The sequence below is a fragment of the Punica granatum genome, chromosome 3, assembly GCF_007655135.1.
Source record: "Punica granatum isolate Tunisia-2019 chromosome 3, ASM765513v2, whole genome shotgun sequence".
Lineage (NCBI taxonomy): Eukaryota > Viridiplantae > Streptophyta > Magnoliopsida > Myrtales > Lythraceae > Punica > Punica granatum.
In genome coordinates this window covers 31880249-31904067 of record NC_045129.1, presented here as the reverse complement: position 1 = coordinate 31904067, position 23819 = coordinate 31880249, and the positions used below count along the sequence as shown (strand labels likewise).

Below are 23819 nucleotides of genomic sequence, written 5' to 3'. Positions count from 1 at the left end.
TCGACCAAAGGTGACCCAAAAAATGGGTCGGGAAGTATTGGTCGGCTAAAGCGCACTTGGGCCAACTCGATTTGGGTCGACAAAGCCACGGTTTGGCTGACCCAAAATTTTGGATCGGCCAATGAGAACTGGGCCGATCCAATTTGGTTTGGCAAAACCATGGTTTGGTCGACCAAAGTTTTGGGTCAGCCCAGGCATATTACATATGTACATAGCTCGTCTACTGACCGCATGTTATTAACCCATTGTCAGTTCACGAGGATAAATCCCATGGGTGCACTATCAGCAGGTTACCTAATCACTGTATGACAAGAAGCTCAGGCAAATTAACATTCAGATTATGTTAACAAGCTAACACTAAATTGCAATATGGACAAATATAATTATACATGAATCAACTTAACAACTCTTATCCAATTATGATCAATGCAGTATTACATAATAATTTATGAATTCTAACAAGAGCCAACAAGGTCAATGTATACACATACAATAAAAATTCAATTCAACAATAATAAAGTTCACTTCTACTCATGCATGAATAACATCATTGTGCATCCACCATTAAGCCTCTCACAAATGTGAGTAACATCCACTTTCTTCACTTCACTTGTGGCTTCATGATCAACACTTTTCACAACTCTTTTTCCCTACAGTAAGTAACAAATGGATGAATCGAGTATTTGTTAACATTATTGTGATTGAATAATCCGAGAATGTTAGAGGGCTTGCTCAGCACTATCAGATGGATAATCTTCCTTGCTTGGTGAGTCATCACTCTGCAAATCATTTCCACATGGTACATGAAAAATCTGGCAAATCGAAAATATCCAAACAATGAAAACTATTATTACATCATTACATCATGAGACACCACAAAAGAATAGATTATCATTACATGACCAAATATTAAACAATAAACATTCAAAGTAAAAAACATATGGAAGCATGTCCTGATTCCCCATACAGTGAAAATAAATGTATAAGTAATTAGAAGTAATAATCCAATGGCATTGGCATAACAAGTTTTTTTGTGGCATATCATCAAACAGTTGGCGTGCTTCATCGAGCACATCTGCTCGAGTTACATAGCAACAACTCCCATTAGATTAGACGCAAATGGAAGATTTTGACTTTGAAGAACTTCGACATGGATTTGGCTTAGGACTCAGCATAGAGAGAGAGATACCAGCATAAGAGTCATGAAATTGTGAAGCTCTGGCGATATATAGAGAGAGAAGTTCAGCAGTCTTGTCGCCCTCGGTGTTGGCGGTAGTGCGGACTCGACGCACTTATTGCAGTACTTGATAACTTTGGGGAGTATCTTGCCTGAGACATATGGGAGGGGGATGATGATGTTCGCTCAATCGTCCTCGATCATGTTCTTGATGGTCTGCTGCGACCTGTTGCTTCTTGCTGCTACCTCCTGCAAAGGGATAGGATTTTAAAGTTGGAAGAAAGAATGAGAGAGAAATTTGAAGTGAAGTGGGATTTCAAAGGGAGAAAAACATAGAGAGCAACACACCATATTACTTTCAAATTAAAATTCTCAAATTCTAAGTTTTGAAATTTTCGTTTTGGCGCCGAAAGTCCAATCTAAGGTGGCCCAAAAAGATGAGTTGGCTTTGAGATGTCTAGGCCAATCCATTATGGATCGTCATAGACCTCGCTTAGTTGACCCAAAAATTTGAGTCGGGTAAAAACTCGCCTGAGGTGACTATTTTTTTGGGTCGGAATATATTGCACCTATGACAACTAACTTCTATCGCCCTTAATTTGGGTCGCGAAAAATTATACTTATGATGACCCTTTTTCTGTGGGTCGGCATAGACTAGCTTGCGATGACCATTGTTTGTTGATCCATTAGAGATGGCGGGCGAAAGCCTTATCTTGGGCAATCCAATTTTTTGGGTCGCCCCAAACCCATTCCGTAAGACTTTTGGTGACCCATTTTGATGGATTGGCGATAAATGATTGCCCAAAGTCCCTTTTTTGTAGTGTACATATTATAGAGTTTTTTTTTTCAAGCTTAAATCAACTCTTATCGATTCCTTTTCAACTACAAGTTTAGTCATAACAATGCGTATAATCACAATCACTATCATGGAACCTTTCCAACCGCGAGTTTCCCTCTGCTCAATAATACACTAACAAACAGAATGATTATGGGTTTACCGATTAGAATAAGCAATTACTGATCGAATATTTGGGTGCATCTCAACAAGAGACGCACGCCGACGCAAAAGTTATTAATTAAAGGAAGACTGCTTTCAATTAATCCTATCAAAATAGCCACGTAACCCCCAACTTTATAGAAACAGACAAAAAGGTCATGCACAACTGACAAAACAGCCTAAACAAATAATGCCGCTAAACTCTTCCCATTCGTTATTATTTTAAATTTTTTTTTGCCAAATTATCTCCGTTAAGATCGAAACAACTGTAAGAAGGATCTAATAATTAATCTTGTGACGGGATAACTTTCATTAACCATATAATAATCATTCTTTAATACAGTTCTTTGTCGCCACGTGGAAGGTTGGAGAGAAAATCTAGACAAAAAAATTTAAGAATTATAATAAGAATCTATTTATGTGAATTTCGTCGACATTTTGGTGTGTTTGGTTTTAGAGTTAAGTAGAGTTGAGTTTTGATTTTAATTGGGTTGTAATGATTGTATTGTGGAATTATGAGAAAAAATGTGAAAAAGTAATGAATAGTTGAGAAAAAGTATTGATTGTGTTGTTGAATTATGAAAAAAGTAATGGATAGTTGAGAGAATTTAATATTAAAAATTGAATTGAATGATTAAAAAATTAAAGAAAAAAGAAAAAGTAATAATTGTGTTGTTGATTTTTGTTATGTAGTGAGTAGAGTTAAAGTTAGAATTAAAATTTTAAAAACGTGATTGTAAAATCAAACAAAGCGACGTATGGATGGTTTATCTTTGACTTGTCCGGTCCGGAAATATGGTACTAATCAAGGACCGAGCTGAGCAAACTGATCGGGTCACGGTGAGGAAAAAGAAGGAATGAGTGAATGAGAGGACTCGCAGCCATGACATAATGGCAAATGTATTATCGCTGTCACTTTTCTCCTTCTTGGTGCAATTCATATGTAATAATTGAAGCACGTCAACAAAGAGAAAACGACCGCTCCAAATTGGCTTAAGTATATGAACTTGAAAGCTATACCAGATAGCCAGTACTTAATAACATATGTTCATGTAAATTTAATTTTGCATCATTCTGAAAATTCGTTCAAAATGTACTAGTATACTATTGTATCTGAGCCCTTTCCGATTAGTTTTCTATCTGATCCCTCAACCAAACAATTCATGAGAAGCAAATGATAAAAGCTGTAGAAAATTAATTTTAAATGTTTCATTCATCACAATAACGTGGCAAGAATGCACCAATAAAACTATATATTCATTCATTATTTAAGTTCATGACTACAAACCATATATGTGTTTATAAGTTTATTTATCCATCTATTGCAATCTAATAAATGCTTTCTTATATGACGTGGTGAGATATGATAAAGAAGAAATTCTTGACAAGATACGGAGAGACAATGCCATACTTTTATAAATTGGTATCTAGTGATAATTTTTCAAAAAGAAAAAGCACTTACCGGTTTGTTAGGTCTTTGGAGATTCGATACAAAAAAATTAAATACATGACTTTCAAGACGTACGTATAAAGTCTTTTCTTCTTGTTTTTTTTTTTTTTCAAATTTTGATTTTCCTTATCGCTTTGTGAATTTAATATTCTTGATTTTGAAGTCAGAATTGCCCGGATATCAGTTGCTGTTTACTAGGAGGAGGATACATCGTACTGGCAAGTGGCCGTGTCCTTATTACCACATGATGGGGCACCATCCATCCATTATTTCTGCGACAATCATTATCGGACTAACCTTCTATTACGAGTCGGACCCTCTCGAAAAATCTCAAACCACTGGATCAATACTTAATAGACCCTATTCACCCTTATGATGTTGATGATCCAATTAATCGTTCCTAAAATTTAAGTGATGGTTCGGTTAAAAGACAGAGAATTTTCAACGCCATGAGGATGAAGTTAAATTAATTTCTTTCAATTACGACTTGTGGCAAAAATGTATGATGATGAAAGCAGACAAGTTGGCAACTATATATGGCAGGTGGTGCTATTCCTACCCTACCTTGTCCTGTTCTACTTTCGTGCCTCATCCCACCAGATTGGATAAAACTTGACGATTTTGAATTTAAAATGCTGCATATTCCGATCGATTCATATTTGACGGTGAACTGAAAAATCAGGAGAATGAGAAAAGGAAGTTTTCATGTTAAATAGCATCCACCTTGACGGCAAGATTTAGGTTTCATTTTTATTATTGAGACTAATTTCTTTTTTGCTCCAGATCATTTCTTCATTAATTAATTTGGTCGATGAATGGCAATCAGCCAATCATGATTGTGATCTAATTGACACAGATAGATGTTCATCAAAGGTTGCCAACAAAAGAGATTGAGATTTTTTTTTCTTTGCTCTTTCTCGAAAGTAATGAAAATTTCATGTATTATTCAATAATGACATGGGTATATTCTATTTATTCTCACGGTCCCAGCCGTTTGTTGTCGTGGCTCCCAGCGGGTGGCTTTCTTACAAGTCAAGAGCATGGTGTTTTCGTTATGTTCGGTTCTTGACGTGGACGTGGGCCCCATATGGACCCACTCAGCGCTCACGTGACTCGCACCTGCTCGTGAATCCAAGCCCCCACCACACCCATGACGCCACGTGTCCAGTCGGACCAATCAGATCCCGACGTCTCACCGGCCAATAGCCAGTCTTCTTCAGCTCACGTCACGTCAGCTTCCTCGACCGCCACCGGATGTCGCCGGTAATGATGAACAGAGAATCTCAATGATTTGGAGTTGTGTCCCTCCCTCTACATAAAGCGCAGGGCCTTTGGTTCCTCGTACGCCATTATTAATTTCACCGCAAAAGAACTCCCTCTGATTGGTTCGTCTTTAATTATTTACGGTTCCCGGGTTATGGTCGCTTCCGGTGATAGGAAAGCCGAGAGGCGAAGCTCCTGCCAAGCTCTCGGTTTTCCCCGCCTGAGATTCTTCCGCTACCGTCGCCTGAGATAATTGCCGGGAATCGTAGAAACCGCGAAGCGAACCACAAAACAACAAGAAGGAGCTAGCTACTTTCCAGTTTCCACCCCGATTTCCACGATGCCGACCTCCAAGCATCGGAAGGGATCACGAGGGAATAATGATAGGACCCGGAGAGGGAGCTTGGTCATGGAGAAAGCGTCGTCGTTTCATGGGCGCACGATGATGTGGGCAGCCGAGGAAGCAGCGGAGGGGAAGCAGTTGCAGCGGCCGAGGACGGTGCCCAACTTGGTGTTGGCTCACGGCGGATTGGGCAAGATGGCGCCCCATGGGGTGAAGGATGAGCAGAGGCCGCGTTTGACCAAGCTGCTCCTTAACGCGACCATAAGTGGCAGCGTTGGTGCCGAACAGGTGGTCATGAGGCCGGAAGAGACAGTCGAGGATCTCATCTCGGCTGCAGTGAGGGGGTACGTGAAGAAAGGGCGACGGCCGGTGCTGGTGACGGCAGATCCAACATGCTTCGACCTCCATTTCTCACAGTTCAGCTTAGAAAGTAAAAGCCGTTTAATTTCTCCTAGTTAACGATTTCACATTTTTTTTTGTCCAATTATGAAACTAATCCTGGCTAAAATACTACATCCCACCTCATTGAATAATGTCCAAATTTGTATAGTTCTTATCCCAATTTATTATTCATCTGTGTTGTCGCCTATGACTAGTCTTGACTGATGTTCGGTTTCGTTTTAACTTGGTAAGGTTTAGATAGGGAGGAGAAGCTGATGGAATTAGGCTCGAGGAACTTCTTTGTCTGTCTGAAGAAACCGAACACGGTGTTGGCCGGTGAAGGCCGCTCTAGTGACACTGTCGCCGCGTCATCCTCGGCCGCTACTTGCTCTCAGGAGGCCGAGATAGCTGCTGGGAGCTGCTTTGAATGGCTCAGATTGATGGACTTCTTGCTGTAATTTTGTGTAATTATTAAAATTTTTGTTTTTAGTCTTATCTCTTGTCAAGGAGAATTTAGCTGCGTGCCCAACTCTATGAGAAGCTTATATCCACATCTGGGTTGGCCTTCTTTTTTTCGGTGTGAACGTAGACATTCGAAAAGTTTAATTAGGCTCCAACTAATTCAGTAGAATCGGATTAAGTAAAAATGGAAAATCTGGTGTATTGTTGCATTTATGTGTATAAATACAAATGTAATTATTTATTGTGCCAAAAAAAAAAAAACTCTTCCGTTATGGGGCCCGTATTCTATCCAATCTAATTAATTTTATGAATTGGGTCCATGTGTTTCCTTCACTCTTATTGGCAATATATTATATACATTTCCCCAGTGGTATAAACACCCTCACAACAATAAATCGACTTCGGGGCCCCAGCATCATTCTCAATCTGAGATCAAGATCAAGAAATTCTTGATAAGATTTCGTCCATTAAACTCCTTAATATCTCTTTTCTATCTATCCCTTTTAGTTTGAAGCAACTCATATGTATAAAAATAAAAATAAAAAACTCTCTCAGCTGACATCTTCTCTCTTACAAGTAGTAATCACGTTAGGGATTAAGGTTCACCTTTTATGATTTCTCTCTAATGGAGAATGTCCCTCCTACAACATACTGATATAGTAAATTGGCTTAATCATCAGTTTCTCGAATTTACATTTTAAAATTGGATTGTTGAAGATTGTCTGCGCTAGTACTCGTTTGAATTGATTTATGCAGTAGGGCTCGATTGAATGTGGTCAAGAAAGGGCTAAGGAGAAATAAACGTGTAATTGTGATAGCGCAACACTGGTTTGATATGATGGATCCAGTGAACTGATTTTTCTTAACTTACTGCTATAGTGGGCGGCATCACGAATGAGAAAACCTCATCTGGACGGGACAGACTTTCATTTATTATTATTATTATTATTATTATTATTATTAGTATTATTATTATTATTAGTATTAGTATTACTAATACTATTATTATTATTATTATTATTATTATTATTACTATTATTATTATTATTATTATTATTATTATTATTATTATTATTATTATTTTGCGAAGAGATCAATTGAGCATCAGTTTGTATATGGAAATGATACAACACGCTTGATGAATATAGTATAGCTTTTACTACCCTGAAAATATAATATATATATATATATATAAACAAAGCATGAGCCGAAATTTCACGCTGCTACATCATCGAAACTAAGAAACGAAACTCTCTCACTTTGCCATAACATTACTTATGTATTAAGAAATTTTTTTTATATTCTTTTATAACTAATTATGCAGTAGAATATATAGATTTTATGCATATAACCCAACATTGTATATAAAGGGAACAAATTATGTAGTAGACTATATGCATTATATATACAATGTGCAATATATAAAATAAAAATATATTCACATATATCAATGTGTGCATATATACCGTTTCCATATTTAATAAGAATTAATATATCCCCAACAATAGTGCGTGTGATAAATCAACGTGTCTGTGTATATATATAGCACGAATGGAGTGGACAAGTAATCTCAGATATGGCATGTCGATTTTTAGAGGAGAAACAATAATCTGAAGTGTAACGTGAGCAGAGATAAGTATCACTTCCCATGAATGGAGTGGATAAGTAATCTAAGGTATGGCATGTCGATTTTTAGGGGGAACACAATAATCTTAAGTGCAACGTGAGCAGAGATAAGTATCTCTTCCCGTTAACCTTGCTTGGAGATAGCAAAAAGCCGTAAGCAATTACTACTTTAACAAATTCTTTTATATTCCTTCAACTTCCATAGATTCGAAGCATTTTCAATAACTTTACACTCCATCGAAATTTTCAGTCACCAGTATATACTTCACCGGATGGATGCCTTGATTATTCCAATTAGAACAATGGTTCGTCCCATTACTGTCAGCCGCTTTTATGTGCTTTAATTTGAATAAAAAATTGGAAATTTGATTTATTGCCTTCTTGTGTGTACTAATGTCTATATAATTTCATGGAAATATTATGCCATTTAACTGTTTTACGTATGTGGAAATTCACCGAAAAGAATCCTCCACGAACTTCGAATTCAGTAGTTTTGTTTATTTATTTTTATTCCTTGGTTGAGTTTTGATTCATAGAATAAATTTTTTAGTGCAAATTTCAAACTAATCGCTTTAATATTTTGATTTTCTTTAATAATCTTCTCCAAAATTTTCATTTTCTTGACTGAACATTGATTTCTAGAATGAATTTTAATGCAAGTTCAAGTTTGACTAAGCAAAAAGATAAATTCAAATATAGACAAAACAATCTCGAGTGATAACATATTTTAAATTATACATTGATTAAATTTATTTTTTATTTACCAGTAAGTATATACTGTCACTATTTCTGTAGCCATACACGGTTTATCATGAATATATTCAACGTAATTTACCCAATTTTCATACACATTTGCCTTAATAATAAACCATTGAAATCTAACTCAAGAAAATACAGATATACCAGCAGATTCCTACGATCTTAAAATTCAATATTTTCAAGATAAAATATATATTTACCAAATAATGGAAACTAAATATACCAAATATATATATTTAAAATCATTTTTTGATAAAAACAAGGGAAAAAAATTCCATATATTTATGTTCTAAAATTGCACTTGATCTAATTAAGTATTCTAATGTTGCAATATATTTCTTACTTAATATATGCCAGATCTATGTGTGTGTGTGTATATATATATATATATATGTAATAACAAAATAACCAAGTCTTCACTCACCGGAGACCAAAGAATGCATATGAATGATTATATATAATATACATATATGTATGTATGTAGCTAATGAACCTCCTGTGTATGCACACTAAAAAAACCTTCTTATTATGTACTTCCACTATATCAGTTTACACCATTTTATATAATTATTCCTTTTATCAGTTTACACCGCATTATATAATTATTTTCTTAATAACTAAATTAAAAATATGATGGATATATTCAATTAGAACAATCTAGATAAGAGAATATAAAAATTTCCTTAGTATATAAATGATAAATGATGAAATGGAAACACCGGAAAGCTGAGCGCCCGCGCATTGCGCTGGCATTCACCTAGTTTTCTATAAAACTAGAAAGTTTTTTCTAATTCTTTCAATAGATATTAAAAATTTTTATTCTTAAAAAATAACAGGATCTCGTAGTTTAAATTATTTCTCCATATATATCAAATAAATATATTTCATTAATTTTTCTACTCGCCATGCAATACGCAAGACTGTACCTTGTTTTAATAGTATGTATTACGACATGATAAAATAATTTTTCACATGCAACGCACATATATTTCTACTAGTATTTAAAAGAGACAATATGTGTGCAGATTGCCTCGTGAATCAAACCTTCTCTCTTCCGTTCGAGTTGTGAGGATCTAATTCTTTAAATTTTCAGTTTGCACCCTATTATTCGGAAGGCCAGTGGGGCCCGACTAATATAGTTGAGTTGGGTCGACCCATTAAAGGATAAAGTTCTCCCAATATGGATATTCTCCATTCACAAGACTCACACTCGAGACTTTATTTAAAGGAAATAAGCGGGGAATCGCTTGAACTAGGGGTGTGCACGGATACCGGATATACTTAGAACTTGTCAGAACCTACCCATCAGGGTAGGGTCCGGCTAACTTGTATTGAAAATAGGGTAGATTTCAAGTATTAAAATAAGGAACCGGTGAAAACCGATTCCGATTTCGATTCTTGCATATAGGGTATTTAGAATCGGAACCGGAACTAATACCCGGACTCGGATAATAGTCACTAATTTTTTTTTTAAAAAAAAAATCTGAAACCAAAGTTACCAAATCTAACCCCTATCGTTCTCTCTGTTCTAGTAACGCTCCCACTCGCGTTGTCATCCTCTTCCCCAGCTCCTTTGTTTTACTTAACTTTTCCAGACACTTTGATAACAGGTACGAACATGGCGGCCTCGAAGGATCTGTTGTTTTTTGTCCTATTAGCTACTGTTCTTCCTCAACCTCTACCTCCTTCAGTGGGGAATTTCTTGTCCCCCCTCCTCTCACCTTTACCAGGTTCCTGCTCAAATCTTCCGTGATTTCATTTCCAGTGGAAACCCTTTTGCTTCTATTGCAAAATAGATGTCTCTTAGAGATTGGGCAAGGTTTTGAGCTCTTTAGATGGGTTGCTAGTGATTTTTTGTGGGTACCCAAGATGTTGTTGGGGATTGCTGAAATGTTGTCATTTCCATTGATTTTTCATCTGATTGCCGTTTTTTTCCTCCCTTTCCATGCCGGGTTACTCATGTCTCCTACGCAGAGGATTTGTGCAAAGGAATGGAATGTGGGAAAGGGAGTTGCAAGGTCTCCAGCAAATCTGAGACATTTTAGGTTTTATTTAACGAGACAAAAAATTTATAGATTTCAACAGAGTATTCGAAACTTGTGGTATAATATAGGTTCCAGATAGACTCCGGTTCCAGAACCCAACAGGGGTAAGGGTCGGTTTCAAAATATTGAAACTTTTTCCTTACAGGGTAGGATTTGGGTATCGTGAAAAAGCAGAGTACCCGGATTCGCACACCCCTAACTTGAACCAACGCACACCCCTAACTTGAACCAACTCACTTGGTTCCTTCTTTAATTTTCTTTGTTGGGTTTCGGCGCATATGCCTGAAATACTAAAATCCAATTGGATTACAAAAACTTAATTGTATGACCTCAGCATATTGGAAAAAACGAATGCGAGAAATAACGGCCCATAATTTGACTTTATTTAAAGAAAAGATTATTACGTGTAGAGATAAGTACGAAATTGACTATCTTATTTGATTTGAACTGTAATGTTGCATAACCACCGACGTAGCGGAACTAATTGTGATCAGTTGATTCGTGCACGAATACCAGATAATAACCTTTTATCACCTGTTAATTCTATGAATACCAAGAAATAGGTATCAAACTCGAGTCAAATCCGAGATTGGGAGAAAAAGCACAGTAACTTCATAACTTTATTAATAATCCGAAAAAATAACCATCTCCAACCCTAGAGTTGTACAAAGCTTAAATAGGTTTTAAAAACGCCATAATAACATAAACTTTCCTAAAATTGCAAAAACACCATAATAACATAAAATTACCTGTTTGAGGCCCTAAACAATGGAATTTGCTTTAAATATCGAAAAATCACAGCAAAGCAGTGAGTTTTGTTCCGGAGGCCGTTTCCCTTGAGATAGAGTCATCATAACCTATTTTTCTCCTTGTACCGATTTGCTGTTACTTCTACCACATCAGCCACGTATCTTCAATTCTTAGGCATTGGCAAAAGCTTTATCCCATAACAGCACATATATAATTTGGTCATAATGGGACTGGATCGACACGGAGTGAAGCCACGAACTGTTTCAGCTCAAGATTAGGGTGCGTATAACGATCTTTGTTGTCTTTGTAAACCACATCTATTACTCGGCTGAGATTGAGGACTCGAGTGAGAAAGGGCTCCGGGACTGGGTGCGGATGAAGGCACCCTTCATTGATGTCCTTCCAGGCATCGTCGACCTCCTTCCACGGTTCTTCCTTTGCCAGTTTTTCAGTCACGCATTGTTGCTTCATGAAGCATTCCACCGCAGAAGCTACGTGACCTCGTTCTTGCTCAAACTATATGTGGTAGTGCAACATTTAGACGCATTAGTTTACTAAAAAAATTTTGCCTACGCATATGCATATATACTAAGCATGTCACGCACCTTGTGAGTAGCGATGTCGTCAGTCAGACGGCCGATGATCATTGAAGCCATGATGAATTTATTAGGGTTACTGAGTGACCATTCGAAGGCATGATATATCCTGATGTTATCAACGCCACGGACATGTAGTCTTCCATGGTGGGGATCTGCGGCTGGTTCAGCCATTTGGACTCATCGAAGTATGCCCTAGCTTGCATTTTTATCTGAAAGAGGAGGGATCATCCACAATGTTAGATTGTCATAATTAGTCATTCATAATCAACTATACATGTTACCGCATAATTGTCGATACTTTGTGAATACTCGACTTCTATGGTAAATCACAACGTACTTGTATTTAAATTTTCCATATTTTATGAAGATAAATTTAATTGTTTGATATTGGAGACTTACTGCTTCTTTAGTGTAAAAGAGGCGATCAGATTTTCCTTCCTCATCGATCAACTTTTCCTCAATTTCATCAAAGATATCTAACAATGCATTATAGAAAACTTGCATGTATTCCGGCAGTTGACCTATCACCCCTCTTTGCCACCTGGAAATTAAATAAAAAAAGTTAAACCGTAAAAAGAGTATATAAAATATCAGCTTAAAAACATCGATGATATGAGGATTCAATTTTCTTTATTTTACTTTGGCTTATTGAATTACCTTTCAATTGAATCAGTCAAGAGATTCAGCTCTTCGGGTGTACCGTAGGCATCGTATATGTCGTCCATGATTGAAGTCAATAAGATAACCTTTGTAAGTATGTCCCGAGCACTTGAATATTGTGGCTCGAAGTATACACCTAATGATGTGCTTCGGATTGCAGCCCAACATGTATTCGAATTTTCGGGTCCAGACACTCATTCTAGAAGACTCAAAAATAAGAATTTAGCTTAATTAGATATTGAGTTTCCTATATTGCTATGATATAGTTTCCCTTAATTAGATATTATTTTCTATATTAGCTTGAGTCAGCAATCTTAAGTTTCCTATTTCAGATTATTGCATTACTCTATTTTAGGAAAGTAATCTAGAAGATATCAGATATCAGTTTCCTATATTATTAGGTGTCAGTTTCCTATTCTAGAGTCAATGGAAGTGTATTCTCTCTATATAAATATGCACCTATTGTAAGAGAAGAAGACAGAATTTGATGAATATTTGAATGAAATTACTTAGAGCGTTTCTTCTCTTTCTTATCTAAACAAGTTCCTTGTTTAGTGGCGAAAACCCCGATTCTTATCGCTCTTCCTTGAGCGTGGCGAATCAACCCGACTTTTCTTACTCGTGGCGAGTCATCTTATCGAGTGAGTTTTGTTGGTTCTACCCTCCACCTTTCTTTCTTGTCAATTTCTGGTTCGTGAGCCTATTATTTGGTATTAGAGCGAAGGTTCTATCCTTGTTGGCCGAGTGAAACACGTGTGATTGAGTGGATTTGCTAAATATGCGGAGATAATGGCTAAAGACCACCCAGAACGAGTTCCAAGAGGGTTTACCTTCGACCAAGACCTGCTCCCCATATTCCAACGAACAGAAGAGAGTGTAGCACGGCTTGAGCGAGCTATCCAAGCCCTCGAGAGTTCCGGTGGAATAAGAAGACACCAATGGGTACATAAGGATTATCCCCCAAAGGGAATTCCGACTTTCAACGGAAGCATGAGCGCTGAGGAATACTTGGCGTGGATTTCGGATGTGGACCGATTCTTCGACTACTACAGCATCCCTGATGATGGAAGTCGAGTTGTTAGAGTTGTTTATCGGTTAAGGGGCAAAGCGTCTACTTGGTGGGAGAAATTGGAAAATAATCGTCTTCAAGATGGAAGGAATCTGGTATTTACGTGGAGGCACATGAAACAACTCTTGAAGGTCAGATTTTTTCCTTTAGAATACGAAGAACACCTCTATGAATCTGAAGACGGTTGCATGAAGTCTACCTATCCTCTTAAGCATGGAAAAACAAATGCTTTTCCTATGACGATTGTTGATGTTGAGGAAAAAGTACAGCTTGAAGATGCTTCAATGAAGGGTGACCAATTTAAAGAAGAAAAAGTGGAGTCCAAGAATGAAGCAGATCAAGCGTCACAAGATAATAATGTTCTGGTCGAGAAGGATTTAGCCATTGACAAGATTTTTCGAGAGGAACTAATTTCAAACTTTGAAGAGAAAGTCCAGGCTGAACTGTTTTTAGACCCAGGCCAAGTGGAACCTCAGGAAGTAATTGCTATTGAAGATTCATCGATGGTGTTTCATCCAATCGAGGCAAAATTTGCTAAAGCATATACGACTCCACCGAGGAAGCAACAGTTCAGGCAACGAGTTGGCTGGCGTGGAAAAACAAAGCAGTCAATTTATGAAGAATTACTGGAAAGAGTTCTCAAAGAAAAGATGTTGTTGAAGTGGCAAGTTAAGAAGCAGTGAAACGCACAAATCAAGACCGGGAGAAGATTGAAGAAGACTCGAGGACGCGTCTTTTTCCAACCGAGAGGGGATGATGTGCTTCGGATTGCAGCCCAACATGTATTCGAATTTTCTATATTGCTATGATATAGTTTCCCTTAATTAGATATTATTTCCTATATTAGCTTGAGTCAGCAATCTTAAGTTTCCTATTTCAGATTATTGCATTACTCTATTTTAGGAAAGTAATCTAGAAGATATCAGATATCAGTTTCCTATAATATTAGGTGTCAGTTTCCTATTCTAGAGTCAATGGAGGTGTATTCTCTCTATATAAATATGCACCTATTGTAAGAGAAGAAGACAGACTTTGATGAATATTTGAATGAAATTGCTTAGAGCGTTTCTTCTCTTTCTTATCTAAACAAGTTCCTTATTTAGTGGCGAAAACCCCGATTCTTATCGCTCTTCCTTGAGCGTGGCGAATCAACCCGACTTTTCTTACTCGTGGCGAGTCATCTTATCGAGTGAGTTTTGTTGGTTCTACCCTCCACCTTTCTTTCTTGTCAATTTCTGGTTCGTGAGCCTATCACCTAATATCCAGAAGTAGCACTTCACGGCCCTGTCTCTTACAAAAGGCAACTTTCTTCCAACATCCAGCCATTTCCATCACCTTTGTGAAAATGGCGTGACGTCAGTCTATTCGATTATTTCTAGCTAGATGATGCAAAAAAATTGTAAACGGGGATCCAAAAACATGATGATTGGATACAAGTAATAATTGTCATTGTTATGCATATATTATAATTACCTTAAGATGTCGTTGAGTTCCTTCTGGGGTAGTTTCTGCAGCAAGTTGAAGTCTAACTTAGCCAAAGTCAATAGAACTTCACTGTGAGAGTCTTCTTGCCCGTATACTGAGATGTAATGTCTTGCCTCTAACCTCGTCAACCCTTTCCGAAGACACTGCTTCAGGGCATGGCCCACTTGAGCTGCTAGCAAAGGCTCATTCCTATTCCGAGCATCGCCGACGTTGCAATATTCCTCGATGAATCTTTCAAGATGAGTGCGGGGTGAAGGTGAGAGCTTCCTCGAGAAGATCCTCCCCATGGACCCTGAGATGGCTTGCCTCGTACAGGCACAGTAGTCCTCTCCTGTCGGTAACGATGGACTCCTTGAAACCACCTCTGCTCATGTCCTTGAACTTGTCAAAGACCTCTGCATCCATCGAATGTGCAAGTCATTACAGATATATGTACTTTCTGTTTTTGTGGTCGAAACTTATAGGGATGTATGTATTATGTACTATTATAATATTGTTATTTTGTGGCCACCTTCTCGTAACACACACACACACTCACATATATATATATATATATAGATCTGTACATACCACATGAAATTCTGTAACCTTGTTGTCGGAGCAACCGGAATAAAAGAGCTGTGGTGTAAAGTTCGTGATCACCGTAGTCTTTCGCACGGCACTCGAATTACACTCTGTGAATCTGTCCGAGAGCTTCTTCGATCTCCCTCTCGAACAAATAAGCAATTCCTAAACGTTGAATCTGATCGATGAGAACTAACTTTTCTATGAGGCCACTGTCCACATCCAGCATTCTCTTTACCTCCACCTTCAATCTCTGAAATTGTTGCTCTACGTCATTTTGGTTCATCTGCAATGAATAAACTGATGTCACTCTCGAGATTAAGTAAAAAAAAATGATGTCTTAGCACTTATAAGTCATCTCTATGAAGTTCCATGAATTTTACGTGCGATAATCACATTGTGATAGTACCCCTCATTATGGATTGGGTCTTGCTCCAATATTTTATGTTTTTCTATCGAACAAAAAAGCAAGACGTAGCGTATTTCTCCTTTGGCCAGCGTTCCGCAATGGAACATATCTCATTGGCTCATGCCACTAATGCCATCTTGAAGCCTAACTAATAAGAATGCATAAGAATGATGGTGGATATCTATGTATCAATTTCGGGACCATATGTTGTACCATCTGGTCGGAAGCATGATTAAGGAAATGATCACCCCATGTGCTTGGCAGAAAATTTGCGGATCGCCTTTCAACATGCCCAGCATGAACCGAATTGAGAGCCGATGAGGCTGGTAGTTGAGCAGCCATAATTTCTTCCTATTTCCTGAGCTATCAGTAGTTCAAAATTAAGAGGCTTGATCGCTATTTTTCGATGCAAAAAAGCAGCCCTGAATGGACTTTTATAGGTAGACAATGGTATTTGGCAGGAGGTAATCCATATGGATTATTGAGAATTTGAATTTGAATTCCTTCAGTCCGTTGTATTTCCATGTTTGGCTGAATACCAAACATGTTAGGTATGAGAATTACTTCAATAGGAATCTATCTTAAGTAGAATCTAAATTACCATAAATAGTATGCACCAACTTATTCGCTTGAGCGTCCAGCAATTGACTTCGTCAAACATTGTGATCTGGTGGACCCGAAACTAAAATCCTATTAAACCATATGGATTAGCCTTACCAAACGGGGTAAGTTCTAGGAATGCCCACATGGATTGCCTCATATCAAACCCCACGCCGACAAGTTTGACTTGATTATAAATTGTTGATTCCGGATATTGTTGTCAGCATCAACTCAGAAGCAAAGACTAGAGGCAGGACATCAATCAATCACCTTTTGTTTCTGAGCCTCTCAACTCCTGGAGCTCACTCCCCCCTCTATTTTCCTATTTACCGTCCTCATCGTCCTACTTCACATCTTTAGAGTCCAGATCAAGAAGATACGACAAGGAACCAGACCGAATCACTCAAAGCCGAACCTTCCTCCTGGACCATGGAAACTACCCATCATTGGGAGCTTGCACCATATGGCTGGTTCGCTCCCGCAGCGTGCACTAAGAGATTTGGCCAAGAAGTATGGGCCATTGATGCATCTTCAGCTCGGGGAAGTTTCCACTGTCGTAGTTTCTTCACCCGAGCTTGCCAAATAGGTGACGAGAACACATGACATTAACTTTGCATCCAGGCCAGACATTCTTGCCATAAAGATCCTGCTCTACGACTGCACGGACATTGCTTTCTCTCCGGACGGTGAGTATTATAGGCAACTTCGAAAGATTTGCATGCAAGAGCTATTCAGTGTAAAAAGGGCCCAAACATTCCAGTGGCTAAGAAAAGAAGAATCATTGAGGCTCATGGGGTGGATTGCGTCAAAAGCGGGATCGCCAATCAATCTAACACAACAATTATTCGCAGTGACTTATAGCACTATATCAAGGGTAGCTTTTGGGAAGACATGCAGAGCCCACGAGAGATTCTTGGGAGTGGCCCAGGAAGCCATTTATTTAGCAGATGGGTTTAAACTTGATGATATTTTTCCTTCATTTACTTTCCTTCTCTCCATTGGTGGAACGAGAGCTAAACTTGAGAGGATGCATCGAGAAACTGACACTATACTGAAGAATATCATCACTAAGCATCGAGAGGCCGCAAAAAATACAAACCGGATAAGCGAAGCAAGTGAGGATGTGATGCGGTAGAAGAAGCGGCAAGTCGGTACCTGGAGAAAAACAAGTTCTGACGGCCCTGTGTCAAGGAAAACGGCCTCATGAGCAAAACTCACAGCCTTTGGCTATGAAATTATGAGATTTAAGGCAAATTTCATCGTTTATGACCTCAAACAGGCATTTTAATGTTATTACGGTGTTTTTGTAATTTTAGAAAAAATTTATGTTTATTATGCAATTTAGGCGTTTTTAATTCTATTTAAGTTTTGTACAACCCTAGGGTTGAAGACAGTTATTTTTCGGATTATCAATAAAATGTTAGAGCTACCGTACTCTTTCGCCCAATTTCGAATTTGATTCGAGTTTGATGCCTATTCCCTGGTATTCGTAGAATCAACAGAGTGTAATTAATTTCACTACGTCAGTTGGAATCAAAGTTGTTTTTCTCCAAGTTCTTTGTGCGTACGTTGCGTCAGGATGCGATTGATGTTCTTCTGAAATTCGAGAAGCGTGATGATCAAGGATTTTGCCTTAGCACGAGCAACATCAAAGCAGTGATCTTTGTTAGTCTCTCTCTCTCTCTCTCTCTCTCGCGTCTCTCCCCGGCCTTTCCGATGATTTTTCATTTATATATGATAGGATGCTAGCTAATTCCTCCTCATCATTACTAATTTACTTTTTACATTTACAAATGCAATTGATGGAAAAGAGTGCTTCTTGATCATTAATTAGATACTATTATGGTCTGAATATGTCGACAAGAAACATCAACAACGAAAACGTTATGTGCTTCTTGATCTAGTAGTATATGATATATATAGTATACTATGCTGAGTGCTGACTTGTGCCTTGTTTCTTTCTATAATAACTAAGGATCTCTTTGCTGGTGGCGGGGAATCGTCTGCAGCCATGCTGGATTGGGCCATGGCAGAGATGATAAAGTAGCTGAGGATCCTAGAGAAGGCACAGGCTGAGGTGAGATGGGTTTTCGACGAAAGTCAAGGGGAAATCCGAGAAGAGGGTTTAGAAAAACTACAGTACATGAAGTCAGTTCGAAAAGAGACATTGAGGCTCCATGTGCCCGCCCCCCTGTTGCTTCCGAGGGTGTCTACAGAAAGATGCGAGATTAACGGGTTCGAGATACCCAGGAAAGCTAGAGTAGTTGTCAATGCTTGGGCTATAAGAAGAGATCCAGAGTATTGGAAGGAACCAGAAACAAACATTCAACCCTGAGAGATTTCGTCAACCTGAAGCTTCTGTTCGACCGTCTCAAGAAGTACAAGCTCCGACTTAATCTAGCAAAGTGCACCTTCAACGCTAAGTCGGGGAAGCTACTAGGACTTGTAGTAAGCGAACGGGGCATCGAAGTCGACCTCGACAAGGTGAAGGCGATCATGCAATTGCCCCCACCATTGACCATACGCAAGGTGCGAAGCATCCTCGGTCGGCTAACCTATGTAGTGCGCTTCATTACAAACCTGACCGACAAATGTCAACCCCTCTTCCCATGCTCCGCAAAAACGCAGCGATCGATTGGGACAACGAGTGTTAGAAAGCCTTCGAGTCCATCATGGCCTACTTGGTTCGGCCATCGGTGTTACTTCCGTCTACACAAAGTCGTCCTCTCATTCTCTACCTGACAGTACACCGGCAGTCTTTGGGATGCATGTTAGGGCAAGAGGACGAGTCTACACACGCAAAGCCAACAATTTATTACTTATGTAAGAAGTTCACCGATGTGAAATCAAACTACCCAGAGATTAAGAAGATATGTTGTACACTGGTGTGGGTGATGCAGCGATAATACACCCTCTACCACACCATCCGCTTCCTATCGAAAACGGATCCCCTGAGGTTTCAACTTGATAGCCAGTCATCCATGAAGAATATAACAACGTGGTGCTGCTAGCTGACAGAGTACGAAATCAAGTATGTCTCGCGCACGTCAATCAAGGACCAAGCTGTTGTGGACCATCTAGCGGAGTTCTTGATCAAGGACAACAACCCGATCGATTCTGACTTTTTAGGTGAGGGGATCCTCCAAGTAAACCAAAAGGAGGACAAACCCGCGTGGAAAATGTATTTTGACGGTGCTATCGATTTCACTGAGTCTGGGATCAATGCAGTGTTGATATCCCTAGAAGGGCTTAATTATCTCGTCACGGCGAATATTGACTTTCCCTGTACTAATAACGTGGCCGAATACGAAGCATGCATCGTAGGCCTGCAAGCGGCCGTTGACTTCAAAATCAAGGAGCTAGAAGGGTACGGTGACTCAATGCTCACAATCTTACAAACACTCGGACAATGAAAGACAAAGGACGCGAAGCTTGTGCCATACCATGAGTATCTCGATGAGTTAGTGGAGAACTTCGAGAGGGTCTCGTTCATATACATGTCGCGTATCAAGAACCAGTTCGCAGACGCACTCGCAACGCTTGCCTCGATGGTGAGCATCACCAAAGAAGATCTCATCAAGCCCCTGGTGATTGAGATCACTAAGGGGCTGGCCCATTGTGACTCGATTGATGTTGCTGATGGGAAGTCGTGGAACGAAGATATCAAGCATTTTCGACAAACCGATCAGTACCCAACGTTCACCTATTGCCACAATCAGAAGACTCTCCGGCAGATCGCAGCACAATACTTCTCGAGCCGCAAAACCCTCTACCTCTGTTTTTTGACTCCACATTACTCTGGTATGTCGACGAAGAATAGACACAATGCCTCATGGAAGAAGTGCACGAGGAGAGTTGTGGGCCCCACATGAATGGTCTCATGCTCGCTAAAAAGCTCATGTGACTGGATTACTTCTGGTCTACCATGGAGACTTAATTGCGTTAAGCACGACCACTTGTGCCAAGTCTACGCCAACAAGAATACGTCATGCACTACCACTTGTGCACGTCAGGCACTACCACTTCTACTCTTCCCTTTTGCATATTCCGACTCCACGTTCGTTTCCTTTCTTTCTTTTGTACTCCCAAGTTCAACACTTGCTTCCAATCTCCTCTCCTATTTTCTAAATATTCTTGAGAGAAAGAGACTCATTTTCTCGCTATGTCGAAAACCTCCTTGAGGTGACCTGGGCAAAAATTAGGGAACAAGGAGTACGGTCTAAAACCCCTCAAAGGGGGATTGTGGCAAAATGAGAGCTCAAATCAAAATCCTCGCTAGACTGAAAACTCACAAAGGGTGGTATAGGCAAAAGTTAGAGGAACCGAGAAGTGCAGCCGGATCCCAACTTGGGTGACCGTGGTAAAGGGTGATCTTTAACGAGAGAAATGTTAAATAAAAATACCTCGCTTGGCCATCACGCGTCTTGCAGCCTAGGCAAAAATTAGGGGCCTTTGTCGGCTTGACCATGAAGGACAGCGACACCTCGTGTGAAGCGACAGTGATTAGTGGTTTGACGTTCTTCGACGTAAGCTTTTCTCCTCGACTGTTCAGGGTTCGAGGCACGTCTTAAAATGGGATCGAATCATTTGTATCAGTTGATTTGGAGGATCCCAAATATTGTCTTCTTCCCTTCACACAAATTTGCTAGCCATGCCCGCCGCACATAGACCTTTCTTCTAGTCGAATCAATACAAATCACACTTAGGGACACGACTACCTCTCAAATGGTCACCAAGTCCAAGTTCCTGAAATATCATTACATAGATTTCTTTACACATAACAACTTCGGCTATACAGCGCGACTAACAACGAGTGTTAGTTCCTGTTTTCCTGTATGCAGGTTGTCTCGACCCCGAATGACGTGTCGTCCCAACGGATTCATACCTGCCTCATCCAACGGACGACAACCTGATTGGAGGGCCTCCAGAGCTGCACATGATGCCAAGTGGGACGCCACTATCGAATCAATCCAGTTGTCCAATGCGTACCATCACTCACACGGCCAATGGCAAGTCGCGGCCCCAAGAGCAGATCAATCCGATAGCACCATCGCTGTCAGCACTTCATTTTGGTCTATTGGCTCCCGAAGAAAGCATCAGCAGCAACTCCGGCCGCGACCTAATAGACATGACAGAACTGGGCTCAGTAATGCCTCGAGCTACTATTCACAGACAGGTCAACAGGGAGCAATCACACGACTACGAAGCATAGGTCTCAGAAGGCAGCCCAAAGAGGCCAAAAAGACAATTTGATTCTAAGATGACAAAAGTCGGTTCAATGATTGACCAGAGCATCAAGAAGTATTCAGTGTGGGGGGACCCGAAAGGCCCATTTGGTGCCAAACTTGAAATCTGCCCTGAGCATATTCGAGAAATTACTGAAATCTCCCGAGTAGATCCAAAATGAGCCCAAATGCACATGCCCGATTGAACAGCCGGGGGTTTGTTTTCAACAGAATAGAGCACACAGGGGTCACCGAGCACATCAGAATGCTTGGTACCAAATTAAAAATTCGCCCCGAGCATATTCAGTGAATTAACCACATTTCTCGAGCAAAGTCAAAATGGGCTCAAATGCACGTGCTCGATAGACAGACAAAGTCCGTTTTTCACAGAACAAAGAGCACGGGTGTCTTCGGCACGTCAAAATACCCCAAGAGCACCAAGGGAACACCAGCCATAAATTCCAAGGGCAAAATTGCCATTTGATTTGCCTGGCAAGGACAAAATGGTCATTTCACTCGCCTAGATGCAAAATATGCCAAAACGAGCTGTATAGTGCTCAGATGAGCGAACAGGCGACATAAATGGCCAATTTGGCTCCGGTCATCCGCATTGAGCAAAACCAACTCTTGACCCCCTCCCCCCCTCCCCCCCGACAGGGGCAAAATGGTCATTTGACTTTACTAAGCACGAAACATGCCAAAACGAGCATAACAACGCGTAATCACACGAATAGACAACAAAAATGGTCGATTCTTGTTCCGGCCATCCTAATCTAGCAAAAACGACCCTCGAGCCTCCGAACCACATGAGCATTCTCAAGGGCCCGAAACAAAGCAAACTTAGGCTCATTTGAGTCGTCTTTGCACACACATTGCCAATTTGGCGCTCTTTTGAGCCACGGGCCTCGGATGGGCGAACAATCGGGACCCAAGCTTCCCCGACTCTTTCTCCCAAGTCATACGGGGCCCGCGGCCACTTAAATATTTCCAAGTGTTCAAACATAGCAAATTTGAACTCGTTTGAAGTCTTTTCACGCACATTGTCAATTCGGTGTTCAATTGTGCCACGGGGCTCGAATACGCGATCAATTGGCACCTGAACTTCCCCAACTCAATCCCAAATCACGTGGGACCCACAAGCTACCTTGACCAGCCGCCCAAGCCAACCCCAAACCATGTGGGGCCCATGGTTTGGGTCGGCAAGCAACTTTCTTCTTGCCTTGGCCGACTTCTCCAAGATTCTCTTTCTTCTTCAACTTGTTAACCAAGCCAACTTGCATGCCAACTTGCTCAACTTGTCTTCAAAATATCTAGCCACCAAATTTGACCCTAATGCACCAGCCAACCTTAATAATGCCCCTAATTGTACTTATTTTTTGCTAATTTGTTCATTAGGCACCCCCTATATACGCCCTATGCATCATTAACTTAAGGACTTCCACTCTTGCCATTCTCCCTCAAGCATTCTCTCTCAAAATCCTCTCAAAGGCAGCCCTAAAAAGCTCTAGTCGTCCAGGCCCTTGCACCCACCGAAACAAGGCAAAACTTGCCGGAAAACAAACCGTTTTTCGACGACCACCCATCCGACCTAGCCCGAACCTTAAACTAAGTACATTCCCCCCATGTTTACGACCTCCGAGTCTATTGGCGGGCCTAGTTTTGCCATTTGAAATCTCTAACACCCGGTTCTAGCCCACCACAGAAACCAGTTGCTTTGTGATCTCGAGTGTCACCGCCTCTTTTCGAGATTGCTTACCCTTATGCGACTTAGCCCTTTGTGTTTGGGCTCGAGCACATCCTTAAGCACCCTCCAAGGGTCCCTTTGGAGCAAGGAGTATTCAAGCAAACCAGCCAAACCACCCGTATCTCTCCTTTTTCCTTACAGGATTCTGCTTGTGCCTCACCGGTTTCCTTTTGTGTTTTTGGGTTAGCATAGGTTCTTGCGCGCCACGAGC

At 40.0% G+C, this 23819-nt stretch overlaps 1 protein-coding gene, 1 long non-coding RNA gene and 1 pseudogene across 3 annotated transcripts; 1 reads left to right on the top strand and 2 right to left on the bottom strand.

The window, feature by feature from the left end:
• Positions 1 to 376: 376 nt before the first annotated feature.
• On the bottom strand, positions 377 to 1757 carry LOC116200786. 2 transcript variants are annotated; one of them, XR_004155737.1, is made up of 3 exons: positions 1526 to 1757; positions 1190 to 1426; positions 377 to 812 (listed from the first exon to the last, which is right to left on the bottom strand). It is a non-coding gene; the product is annotated as an uncharacterized LOC116200786 (long non-coding RNA). The 2 variants fall into 2 exon arrangements; XR_004155736.1 differs by lacking the exon at positions 1526 to 1757 and having other exon boundaries at positions 1190 to 1519.
• Positions 1758 to 4955: 3198 nt separating this feature from the next.
• LOC116200783 (uncharacterized protein At4g22758-like) lies at positions 4956 to 6308 on the top strand. The gene is made up of 2 exons (XM_031531685.1): positions 4956 to 5660; positions 5864 to 6308. Exons 1-2 carry the CDS (start codon positions 5228 to 5230, stop codon positions 6067 to 6069), a joined length of 639 nt encoding a protein of 212 aa, XP_031387545.1. The 5' UTR covers positions 4956 to 5227; the 3' UTR covers positions 6070 to 6308.
• A 5164-nt stretch (positions 6309 to 11472) lies between these two features.
• Positions 11473 to 15916, bottom strand: LOC116200533 (annotated as a pseudogene).
• Between the last annotated feature and the right edge of the window lie 7903 nt (positions 15917 to 23819).

What these genes read in the sequence shown, in the direction of transcription:
- LOC116200783 (XM_031531685.1), top strand. Translation starts at nt 5,228, where the DNA reads ATGCCGACCTCCAAGCATCGGAAGGGATCACGAGGGAATAATGATAGG. An exon ending in CTCACAGTTCAGCTTAGAAA is followed by an intron (nt 5,661 to 5,863) that starts GTAAAAGCCGTT and finishes TAACTTGGTAAG; the next exon opens with GTTTAGATAGGGAGGAGAAG.